The 12,771-nt window shown below is 52.4% G+C and overlaps 1 protein-coding gene across 1 annotated transcript in view; it reads left to right on the forward strand.

The window, feature by feature from the left end:
• LOC144255270 (transient receptor potential cation channel subfamily M member 8-like) overlaps positions 1 to 6,303 on the forward strand; it is a 33,581-nt gene extending 27,278 nt beyond the window's left edge. Inside the window, 4 exon segments of the mRNA XM_077799533.1 lie at positions 1,830 to 1,921; positions 3,123 to 3,264; positions 4,226 to 4,397; positions 6,062 to 6,303. Coding sequence (XP_077655659.1) covers positions 1,830 to 1,921; positions 3,123 to 3,264; positions 4,226 to 4,397; positions 6,062 to 6,303 — 648 coding nt within the window.
• Positions 6,304 to 12,771: the final 6,468 nt, after the last annotated feature.

Genomic DNA, 12,771 nt, shown 5'->3' on the forward strand with positions numbered 1-12,771 from the left:
CACTTGGGGTCGCTGTTTCCCTTCTTGTCTGCAGCCGGTGCCTTTGGACTCCTAAGGGATTAGTTTTCCCCCAGGAAGTGGCTCTGCTGGCCGGGTGTGGTCTTCATTAAACTGATTCACATTTGTGAGAGGAAACAACCCCGAAATAGAGGCCACCTGATTTAAATTGTGTCTGGGAGTCAAAGAGCCTTGCTCTGTAGCGTCTCCAGGTGACCTCGGCCTGGAGGCAGATACTGATGTGCTGACTTGGGGTTTTTAACCAGGACAGTCAATAGCACGGCACAGTTGCTAAATCACCTGGGCTCTGCTAAGCAGGCACCATGAGTGTTTGCTTAAGATGGGGCAAGTCGCCTGCACCTTCACAGAGAGCACCATTCAATCTCGAGGCCCACCGTGTCCCCAGATCCTGAGAGAACCTGCAACATGGTGCTGATAGTTTACAAATTCAGTCTGCCTCTGCCCTTACACTCAGAGAAGAGGCCTCCTCTCATTGATGATGATGATGATGATGATGAAGAAGAAGAAGAAATAAAAAGAGCTTTCTCCCAGCACTGGTTCCTGGAGCCCTGGAACTGACCTAAGGTGTCTGCATGAAGGCCAGGGTGACTTCTGAAGGTGACCTGGGCAAGGTCGTGTAGGCTGTGTAGGCTGCTGGTATCTGCCTGGGTCCCGGAGGGCAGGGGCAGACCAGTGCCAGGGCAGACCCTTGTCTCACCAGGCACAGGAAAAGCAAATGGCAGTTGGAATCATGCTGCCCAGCCAGGTGGACACCCCTGCCACCTCCCCAGCGGTCAGTTCCCAGCATGCGGTCCATCCAGGGCTGCTCCAGCCGTGGCCTCCCACTGGTACTGGTTCCCAGCAGCCTCCTCTGTTGCCCACTCAGCTGCTCTTTCCACTCACTCGTGGGGAAGGAGGTGCCTGGGAAGTGGGCTGTGCGTCTTGACTCCTCCCGGTGGGAGCTTGAGGGGCCTGGAGATTGAGAACAGGGAGGCCTTGCTCAGGGCGGCACCTTAGCCTCCAGGCCTCGGTGTCTGGGTCAGGGTAGGAAGCAGGACCCGAGTACTGGCCATCTCAGAAGGAGAGATGAGTGGGCCTCGCCCTTCCGGGCCCTCTTTGCCATGGCTTTCTTGGTGTGCACAGGGAATATGGTGGCCCTTATCTGAGCTTACTCCTCGGTGAACTTCTGCCTTCTCTCCCATCCTCTTCACATTTGGTTTTAACATGGTTTACACCTGTCTTTCCATGGAACAGTGGACTCCTTGAGGATCGGTATTGCACCCACTGATCTCTCTGTGTCCCAGGAGGCTGGCCCAGGGTTTGCAATCCTGTGGGCCCTCAGGAAACATACTTGGAGTAGGAGGACAGATGACAAGTTAGAGGACCCCCCTTGGACTCCCCAACTCCAGTCTACAGTGGCTAGAGAGGCGTCTCCTCCTGGATATCCTTTAGTTAAGGCCTTTTACTGTCATGTGCCACACAAATCTTACATGGATACAGAAGCAGACAACGAGCCCAGCAGGGATGGCCCCTCTGTAACTGTGAGGTGTGTAACTGTGCTACTCACCGTGCAAGGTGGCCCCGTGCTTCCCAGGTGCCCTGGCAGGTGGTGCTCGCCCTCTGCGGCTTCATCTTGAAGGAGGACCAGGAGACCTTCCTCCTGACAGACCAGCAACACATGAATAGCAGAGCCGCTGGCGCCCAGCCCAGCCTCGGGTCCCCCAGGTGGCAGGGCATGTTAGGGCTCTCTTGGCACAGAGCGGACCTGGGGAGGATGGGAAGCACACGGTGGTCCCAGGCTGCTGACACCTCTCTCTTCCCCTGGGCTGCAGTGGTACATGAACTGGGTGAATTATTTTACCGACCTGTGGAATGTCATGGACACGCTGGGGCTGTTCTACTTCATAGCGGGGATTGTGTTTCAGTGAGTTATCCTCATTGCTTTCCCTAATTTTTGATGTTGTGGGCACCAAAGTGGAGAAAAACTCTTGGACCCTCTGAGCCCATGGGGGCTGTTGCTTGGAGTTGACTGGGAAAGGCCCACGTCGGCTTGGGCACCCTGGTCAGCCTGGTCAGCCTGGGCAGCTTGGTCAGCCTGGTCAGCTTGGTTAGCTTGGTTAGCTTGGTTAGCCTGGTCAGCCTGGTCAGCCTGGTCAGCTTGGTTAGCTTGGTCAGCCTGGTTAGCCTGGTCAGCCTGGTCAGCCTGGTCAGCTTGGTTAGCTTGGTCAGCCTGGTCAGCCTGGTCAGCGTTTCCTCTCTTCCCTCCAGGGGGTCTGTGATCTTTCCTTTTGGCCTTCTAGGCTTTGGGGAGAGGGAACTCCACACCGAGGAGAGTAAAGAGTGAGGAGGATGCCGATACCTTAGGCTACTACTGGTTCATTTGGGGTGTGTAACCTAAGACATGTGTGACCTTAACCTGAAAACCGGCCACGGAGCTATCCTTCAGCTACCAGCACAATCCTCAATCCTGGAGCCAGAGTGTGTCAGCAGACAAATCCAACGCTGCCCCTGAGGGCAAAGCACCAGCCGCCCTCCCTGAGGAAGGGTTGGGAAGCCCCAGGCGAGGTCCGTTGCCCACGTCCCTCCAGGCCAAAGGGGAGGCTGCGTCATGGACAGGCACACAGGGCGCCGCTTTGCAGAGGAGCCCACCTGCTCCCTTTTGCCCCTGTGAAGGTGGCGTGCTTGCCCTCCACGGCGAAGGGGTGAGCACGCCATTTCTTCCTCATCCTTCCTGCTGGGGTTGAGAATCTCAGAATTGACAGGGGTGTCCTCTGGTAGCAGGGCTTAGCTAATCAGTGTCAGGGAGACCGCGGTGAGTTTTTGAGGGAAGTTGGCAGAGCCAAGTCCAGGGGTTGGGGTGGGGTTGGCATCATCTTGGACACCTCCCTGTGATCCAGCAAAGATGGCAGGAGGACGTGAGGATGAGGGACAGGGAGCCAGGAGCCTCCAGAGCTCTTGGGGCCTTCTTTGGCGCCCACGTGGCAGAGGGCAGTGGTGGTGCTCCTGTCCTGTTCCACACGCTCAGCTCCTGGCTCTCAGCCGCTCCCTGACTCTGGTTACTTTAAAAACTCGACGGTGCGATGCTTTGTCCACGTCCCACACATCTGTTCTCCTTCTCTCCACAGGCTGCACCCCTCTAATAAAAGTTCGCTGTACTCCGGCTGGGTCATTTTCTGCCTGGATTACATTATATTCACCCTAAGGTTGATCCACATTTTCACTGTCAGCAGAAATTTAGGACCCAAGATCATAATGTTGCAGAGGATGGTAAAAACCAAGAGTCCCTCTCGCCATGGTTCTCTTGCTCCGTTCAGTTCCACTAATGATTGACAGGAGGCTTTCTCCCCTAATGTGATGGTTGCATTTCTCAATCAGTGACGGTTGCTTTCTTCCACGTGTCCTCATGAAGGGCGTCCCCCAGGTTGAACTTTCAGGAGAGATGGTTGGGAGTAGGAAATAAACACCCGTGTTCAGATGCACACTTTACAGTGTGCTTCCAGTGGAGTCTGAACAATTTGCTAAGAGTGTGGGCAGGGAGGGGAGGATTGGAACCTGACCTCGGACCCTGGGACACATGCAGGGAGGACCCCCCAGGCTCACATGGCACCAGAGGGGAAATCACACATGGCGGTGGCTCCCTAGGCCGATTCTCCATGTGGCTCAGACCTCCACTGTCTGTCTTGCAGCGAGATGGGCCTGGATGAGCTCATCTGGACGTTCCTTTCCAACACCGAGGCTGAGCTTGTGGTTTTCGTTCAAAGCATATCTGAGGCAGGGAGTCACTATGAAGTCATGCTGTGTGTGCAAAAACTTTAAAAAAATCAAATTGTCCATTCTTGTCTAATAAGAACTGATTTTGTTTCCCAAGGAAAAGAAACCTACAGAAATAATTTAGGGGTTTAAAGAATGCAAGTACGTGAGGTCTAGACACAAAGAGGTCCTCCCCATAGGTCTTTGTATGTTCTTGAGCTGGGCTGTCACTCAGTGGCGGGTGCCGAGCTGGTTTGGAGACTGGTGGACGCACATGCATCCTTCAGGTTTAATTCTGGAAAAGCGTTGTCCCCAGACCCAAAGGTGATGCTGGCCATTTTTTAAAAATTAGCAAGTGAGCACAGGTAACCTAGAGTTTCAGGGCCCTGGGACCAGGGCTAACTGAGAACAGCCAGGCTGCGGGCCCCACTGCCAGTGGGCACGCTCCCAACTCTGTTCTGATGTTCTTCCTTGGCAGTTGGTCGATGTCTTCTTCTTCCTGTTCCTCTTTGCCATGTGGATGGTGGCCTTCGGGGTGGCCAGGCAAGGGATCCTGAGGCTAAACGAGCAGCACTGGAGGTGGATCTTCCGCTCCGTCATCTACGAGCCCTACCTGGCCATGTTCTGCCAGGTGCCCAGCGACGTGGATGGTAAGCCGACATGGCTCAGGTGGAGATGGGGCTGGGAGGGGGCCAGCAGAAGGCAGCCTCCGGGGCTGACCCTGACCGCAGTTCCATGTGTTCACTGAGCGGGGGCCGGAGCCACGGACTGAAGAAACAATTCTCAAACCTTGTCTTTACTCCTAAGCAGGATTCTCCCTTGTCCCCAGCATTTCACTTTTCAAACCTTTTGAAGAATGATTTCAGAGTAACGTGGTGGCTGGAGGCACCCCGCTCACGAGCTGTGCTTTCCTACAACAGGGTAATGGGGCACCTATTTGTTTCAAAAAGAGCATCGTGGAGAAATTTGCTCTGAACCGGAATCTAAACTTTTACATCAGCCCAGTGCCAGCTGGTTTGGGGAGGCAGCCGTGGTGGCCCCGTGGCTTAATTCGCCCATACCCAGCGCAGGCGAGCAGAGCAGGGCGTGTGCTGGTGCTGGCAGGGAACTGTGCAAAGCATCTTTATGGTGCTGACATCAGCCCGGCCGTCGTTTCCTGTCTGCCTGCCATAGATGATGCCGACGGCCTCCTGGAGCCAGCGCCTGCCCTGATTGGTGGCACCTCTCAGTGTCCTGTGGCTCTCTCTTCTTCAGTCTCTCCGGCGCCCTGTGCTGGATCCTCTTCCAGGACGTTAGAAACAGGGTCCTTCCTCCTCTTCGTCATTTTTATCCCGTCTGCTCCCCGTTCTTGCTGTTTCCCATAAGCCATTGCGTTTGTCCTCGGGAGGGTCCTCCGTGTTGGTGTTTTGGTCCCACTTGGGAGCATACACGGTGGCCAGCGGGGCAGCAATCTCGGCTTTTAGTGTGCTGTGTGCCCTTTTGGGGGCGACTCCATCTTTCTGTCTCAGTCTCCCCACCATGAGCTCGGCTGTGCACCCCAGAGCCTCGATGTCATTCTTGATCCTCTTCTGAGTCCACCCCAACATCCACGTCCTCAGCTGGCTGTGTGGACTTTGTCTCTGAGATACTTTGACATCCTGCTGCGTCCCCGCCCCCAGCCCACCCTAAGCATCCCATTCTGTCTGCCTGCACCCTCCTCCCAACCTCCCAGCTCCCTCTCTGGCTCCCCCCATCCACACTGCAGCCAGATGAGGAGAGTCTGATGTGTTGTCCCCTGCTTAAAACAGTCTGATGGCTTCCCGCAGTTTTAGTGTAAAAATTTAAAAAAGAAAAAAAGTGTGTCCGGTCGCTGGGCATCTAGATCTCTCGTTCTGGGAGGGATGATGTCTTCAGTGATGTCCACGCCGTAGGCCTTGGCTCTGTAGAGACGCCCTGGGCACCTGCTCCTCCCATTCGCCCCCGTGGCCAGCTCCTGCCCAGCCTTCTGCTCTCAGCTCAGAGACCCTTCCCTCTGGGTGGACTGCCCCCGCCTGTGGCCTCAGAGCCCTTGTGCGTGTCTCACAGGCTGGACCTCTAAGCTCTGTGCCTGGGTACCCACTGACCCGTGGAGGCCATGGGACATGTGCCCTTGCTTGATCTTGACCTCAGTGAAGTCCCTAAGGAGCAGGGAGGTAGCTCAGGAAGCACGGAGTGGAGGGACAGGTGACTCTGAGGTGTGTCCCTTGCTTGGATATCCGTGACCTGGTTCCCCGGTGTGCCAGGGCCCTGGGCCCTCTAGAGGGGCATCACTGGGCCTTTGGTTCCACCCCCTCAGGTACCACCTACGACTTCGCCCACTGCACCTTCACCGGCACCGAGTCCAAGCCGCTGTGCGTGGAGCTGGACGAGCACAGCCTGTCCCGCTTCCCTGAGTGGGTCACCATCTCCCTGGTGTGCATCTACATGCTGTCCACCAACATCCTGCTCGTCAACCTGCTGGTCGCCATGTTCGGGTATGTGCCCCGTTATGTGTTCACAGGGGTCCACCCCACGCCGGGCAGGCCGGGAGGGCCGTGAGCGCAGCAGCCAAGGGCCTCCCTGGAGGGGCTGAGAGCAGGGTCTTCAGGGCTGGGGCCTTAAAGGGACTTAAAGCACAGTTAGGAGCTGAGCCTTAAGTTGACACCAGTGGTGAGCACCTCCAGCCACCTGTGGCAAATGAAGGCTGGGGTTTCAGCACCCATGAGCAGTGTCCCCAGGCGCCCGGATGCCGGCACAACGGTGACCCTGGGGCAGCTCTGCTCCGCTCGGAGGTTGCTTGTGCTCTATGGGACTCGCTGGTGTAGATTTCAGCGTTTCCAGGAGCTCAGTTGCTGCTTTAAACGGTTCCGTTTAAATGGGAGTTCAGGGAGTGGAGCCCGGAGAGCGTCTTCTCTGGGACGCATGACTGACGAGGCTGAGCGGGACCTGCCAGGACCTGACCTTATCTGTATTGGCTTAGGCAGTTCTCCTTCATACACCGAGAAAACGCAGTTGTGCGTTCACACTTCATCTTCCCAGAGGGTTTCAGGGTCCCCTGTGGTGGTGCCAGTGGGGGGACTTGTCCTTTAGGGTAGACGGTATTTCAGCCACACCAGTTCAGATGTTCACAAACAGATACACAAATCTAACAAATCATTTATTACAGCTTGATGTGGATCAGAACCCTTCAGTCAAAACCAGAAATCCAGAAGCTATGAATGACAAACTAAGTAAACACAGTTAGTTTCATAAAACAAAAATTTTTTTTAAGATAAAAGAGAGCTGAAATGCAGTGGTAAAGACTGGGGAAATGTTTTTGATGCATATGGTGAACAAAGGCTTTTAATTCCTAATAAAGGAAGAACTCCTGAATGTATAAAAAGATGATCCCAGAGAAAAACTGCTAGAGACAATGACCGTGCGTTCAGAGGAGGAGATTCAGGTAGCTAAACACATGTGAAAAGGAGCTCTACCCGCTGGGAGGGAAAGTTCAGATTAAGACAGATGCTGGTCTTGCACCATCGGATGGGCAGAAGTTGAAGGGAGCCTGTGGTGTCACAGACGAGGCTGGGAAGTGACATTGCTGCTGGGGCACAAACAGCCACCAAGTCTTTGGAAAGTAATCTGATCAGAGCTACTAAAAGGAAAAACACACAGGCTTTAATCAAACCTTCTCACACCTGGGAATCTGACAGACGCGCATACAAAGGTGTTTCCTGGGTCATTTTTAATACCTGTCGGTAGAGGAATGATTGAATAAAGCGTCTTTTATCTGTACTATAGAATATTATACAATCCTTAAAAAGATAAAGTAAGATCTGTGTTTATTGAAGGATGGCATTTTTAATATAAAAAACAAATTGCAGACTAGTTTTAGGGTGTACTCTTATTTTCTAATCACTAACACTAATATCTTAAAACTTCAGTTATACATTTCACTTGTTACAACCACATATTGCCTTTTAATTTAGGAAGAGAACGAGGACAGTCAGTTGCTACACAGAAGCCTGAGGCTGTGAGAAGTACAGACTACACAGGAGGGTCACCTGCTTTGTTTGTCAGAGGCAGGCACATCTACGTGGGACATGTGCCTCTGGGGACATCACACGGAGTGGCCTTCTGGTCTTCCATGGTCTAGTGCATCCCTTGCTCTGCTTAGAACCCTCAAAGGATTTTATTTTAATTCCAGTCTCCTCATCTTCCCCAGGGCTGTGTGACTTGACCCTGGAACACACTGTCAGGTCCCCCTGATGTCTGGTCTGTCCCCCAGGAAGCCCCCCTGTTCCTCCCTAAGCAGGGCCACCTGCTCGGCACGATGCTTTTGTGCAGGCAGGTCCTGCTTCTGGACTCCCGGCTCTGTCCTCTCCTTTCTCTCCCTTCGTGAGCTCAGCCTCCCTGACGACCTCTTTCCTTTGTGGAGGGGGTCCTTAGACCACGAAGCACGTTTCTTCTGCACAGGAGGCTCCGAGGGTGGAGACTGCGCCTTGATCTCAGCCCTGGGACCTCCTGGGTTGGTGAAGGAGGAGGACAGTGTCCTTTGCGCGTCCTGTTCACTAATCAGCCAGTGGTCACGAGGCTGCTTCCTGGTGTGTCACTGCTGAGGAGCCTCGTGGTGAGCAGCAGAGCAGGAGATACGGAGGCCATGTGGCCACTGGTGTCCCAAGTTCTCCCAGAGGGACTGTGCCACCCTTTCCCTCCCACCGTGACTAGGGAGGGACTCAGGAATCCATAAGCTTCTCCCTCAGCCAGCCAGACAGTGTCACAGTGTCCAAATGATGTCTACGTGTCCAAGGGGCCCACCGTCCCAGCCGGCAGAGACGTGGCGGGTGACAGATAGAGATGTATCACAAGCAAGGGAAGAAGAGGGGGTCCCAAACCTGAGGAAGAGGGCGGTGGAGGGGGGCTTGGTGTTCTACAGTGACAACAGATTCCATTGAGCTTACCCTGGAAAGTGCAGCAAAAACTGGAAGTGAATATATCTGCAGAAATTAAACACGAGACTGTGACCCGTGAGTTGCACCAGCTCAGTTGGTCTCAGAGTCTGTGTTGCAAATTGTTCACAAAAGCCGTTTACGAGGGCCTTGCCGTGTTTGTAATCCATTATCTACATCATGATCATGGATGGTAGGATTTGGAGTTCAAAGGGACGAGAGCCCAAACTGACAGGGGTGGGTAAGGAGGTCAATCTGCAGCTCACATCTGGGCCAACCCCCGGGGTCTGGCTGGACTCGTCTCCTTCTGTGAGCCCCCAGCCGTGCCCTAGTGGTTCTCGCCCCTCTGGTGCTTCAGAGTGAGAGCCCGGGACCCCTTCCTGGAAGCCCGGATGAGCCTGGCTTACCCCAGGGCCTTTTCCTGTGTTACTCCCTGGCTTGAGAGCAGCTGGAGGGGCCATTGTGGTCCCTGGGCTAGGTCCTCAGAGCACTGTTTCTGGTCACTTTTAATGTTGCTCAGGGCTTACTGTATGAGCTGTCCCTGACCATGACCCCCGACTGGTGTCACATCAAAACTCTCCTTTAAAAACTCCATCGTGCCCAAAGGCCACCTTATGAAGGCACTGTACACACACCTTTGAGTCACACAGGCAGGCTGCAGGGCTCTCGGGATGGTATTCAGTGGCAAAGGAAATGGTCGCAAACATCTGTGATTATTTTACTTTAAAATGCTCTGTCCCAGGCCCTGTGTGGTGGCTTCTCAGAGGCGCAAAATGAACTTGGAGTGGCCCTTGAAGCACTGTCCTGAAGGGGAACTCACCCACTGCGGCTCTGGCCAGGACCCATCAACCATGGGGTCTAGACTTATTTCCGAGAATGATTACTTACAAATCTTAGGAACAATATATGCTTATTATCAACATGCAGAAAAGCAGGAGGAAGAAAATAATCCCCCGTGTAGACTAAAGGCTTGCTGCTACTTCAACAACATGTGACCTTATGACATGATATTATATAATATGATATCACAGATATCGTTATGATACGTTGTGATGTAATCTGATCATCATGGAAAAGCTGTTTACAGGGGAGGGAGTCGTGACGTGAGACGGAATATTGGCAGTGAGCTGGTGTCAGCAGTGACCAAGTGGAGGAGCCGTGCTCAGAGGTCCTGGTACCCGGAGCCCAGAGAGGCGTGGGGGCTGGAGAAGCAGGGGCGATGCGTGAGGCTGGGAGGAGGTGGAGAGGTGGGCAGTGGATGCAGAAGGTTCTTTTAAAGACCCAGGCATTTCCTGCAGGTGAAGGAGATTTCCTGGGCCTCCACACAGGTGCGTGGCGCCATCTTGGTTGTGATAGCAACACTATGGACTAAGTTGAATTATCACTTAAAAGCCAGTGAGTTGACATTATTGGTGCCACTCCCTGCTGGGGCTGCTGGCTTCCTGCCGGCCCCTCCCCTCTCATCTTGGGATAATCACACTTATTTCCTCTTATCAGCCAAATCCTCTCAGATCTTACCTAACCCACTTCAGATCCACCCACACCCTTGCCTATCCCTCGTATTAAGTCACTTCATTTCAAAAATGGTGAAACTAGGACATCTTCACCATTTTCCCTGACTGCTGCTCAGTTGCCTTTAAGTTTCAGAAAAGATGGCGTCTTCTTTTTTCCCAATCCCCATGTGATAATTGTGCACGTTTGTGGGCACAGTGTGACGTTTCACTACGTGTACATGGTATGTAGTGATCAATCAGGATAATTAGCATATCCAGTTTCTCAGGCTTTTACCACTTCTTGATGTTGGTAAAACAGATTCCTCTCTTCTGGTTATTTTGAAACACACTGTTATTGGGAATGAGAGGGAACCGGATGTGTCAACTGCCCCCCACACAGCTGGAGGGCACATAGGTGGCCCCCAGGCGTGGGGCAGTACTGGATAGACATGGCGGCTGGGCTGCCCAGGAAGGTTGGGATCAGCCGGGAGCTGGGAGGGGTGTCCACTAAGCCACGTCCAGCTGACCCGCTTCTTGTGCTTAGGGTTATCCTGAGGTCCTGCCATGGGATTAGCATCTACTCTTTCTTTGTGAAATTTGCACAGACTTTGCATTCTGGTGTAATCAGACTTTCTATTTTGGTTTTACTACCAAATGGCTTTCATTACTGAAATGTTAATTTTTTAAATCATTTTAACATCTGTTGTACAAGTTCTCATTATTCCTATTCCAAGCTTTCCTGGCTGTTCTTGTGTATTTAATTGTGTGGAGAAGCTCAAAGCCCATCTTGCAAATCTTTTCTTTTTCCTTCCAAAAGGAAAAAAAAAAATCTTGTGAATTTTACTGTGATGATGCTGACTTTTTATAATTATTTAGGAGAAGTCGGCCTTACTATCTAGAGAAAATAGTTGATCTCTGTGTATTCAACTATATACAGTTCTCAGTAAAGTCACCTGGATTTCTTGTGGGTCTGGCAGAGTTTTGTTAATTTATTTCCAGCCCTTTATGGTTGTGAACAGAATTGCTATTATGTTTTTTCCAGTGGCTACTTTCTGATGCGTAGGAAGGCTATTAACGTTTTGCTTATTTCTTTTAGAACAAGTCTTCTTCCTGAACTGTCTCTTTTTTCTTTTCTTTTTATCACATTCTGGAAGTTTCTTCTTATTCCCTATTTATTAAGCTCCTTTCTTCTTCTCTTTTTCCTAATCAGAAAAGGATAGGCATGGCCAGAAGACTTTCTAGCAGCATTGGGATCATATTTTCCTTTTGGTCTAGTATTATGATGTATTATACAAATGATAAATCATAGAACTGTTATGAATATTTAGTCATCTTTCCACCCTGTGGTCACTGCATATTATTCTTTTAACATACTTCTGGGTTTCGTTGTGCACAAGGCTCTCTGAATTCTAAATGTCTGTTATCTGTTAGGGACATTTCCAGGCTCAGTGGATTTCTAAAAATTTGGCCTTCTGTGGGGTTTCGCTTCCTCTTCCTGCCCTGCTCAGCTGGGGCTGCTCAGCTGGTCTCAGCGGTTGACTTTGGTCATCTCTGCTCACCTCCAGCCAACAGAAGGGTTACCAGGGGCAGGACGCTCAAGGTCACAGGCACCATGGACATGTGGCATTGAAGGGAAAATGGCAGGCTGGGGTCAGCGGTTGGAGGGGAGACGGGAACCATCCGTAGGGTGGTGAGACCCTGGGCGTGGCTGGTCCCTAGGCCACTCTTACACGTGTGTGGCCCTGGGGTGTGGTGTGCACGTGCTGGCACCAGAAAGCCCTTCTCTGTGAGTACCCTTTGTCCTCTACAGGTATGACATAATGGCTAAACAATATATAAAGTACTTTAGCAAAGCAGTGCCCAACTATCAGCCACCCCAGGGGGACCCTGTTCTATGTGGCTCCAGCTGGAACTGACTGGGGGCTGTGGAAGCTGCCTTCATACAGGGAAGGTGGACCTCAGTGTCTAGGCCAGCTTCCGCATGGCCAACTAGGGCCCCTGAGGTTTGAGAAGAGACGCTCTTGGGATTGACATCCAGGCCTCTGCTAGCTCACTCTTGCCCAGTGGGAAGCAGGTTGTTACCATTTATGTGGGGAAAGGGTGCTGGTCCTGGAATCTACACGTTCCCCTGAGGTGCTCTTTCAAATGGAGAATGAAATAAACACAAAGCCATGATTTTCAGGCCCTGGGTCAGGGGTGCAGACCTGCTCTGTCTGGGCAGCTGGGGTCTCTGCTTTATTCCAAGCACCCAAAGAAGCAGTGCCCCGTGAACTTGTACCCATTTGGTCCCTCTACTCCTCTTGGCCATTCTTAACTCAAGGATGATAAAAAAAAAAACAAGTGAGGGGCTAGACTGGAACCTGGTTACAGTTTCCAACCCCTCCTCCTGCAGATCTAGAAGGTGCCCGATGTTTTAACCGACCCCCAGTGACCAGGTAAGCCACAGCACTGTCTCTTCCTGTGTGGCCCTTCCTGGTACAGCTCTATTCTGAGCCCTAAGAAAGGGAGGGAGGCCCACCTGCCAGAGAGGCCAGGGCCCTACTGGAAGCTGCAGAAACATGCCTCCCTTCAGCCAGACTCGTGAATTTCTTTCAGATAAAACC

The sequence above is a fragment of the Urocitellus parryii genome, chromosome 1 (genome assembly GCF_045843805.1).
Source record: "Urocitellus parryii isolate mUroPar1 chromosome 1, mUroPar1.hap1, whole genome shotgun sequence".
Classification (NCBI taxonomy): Eukaryota; Metazoa; Chordata; class Mammalia; order Rodentia; family Sciuridae; genus Urocitellus; species Urocitellus parryii.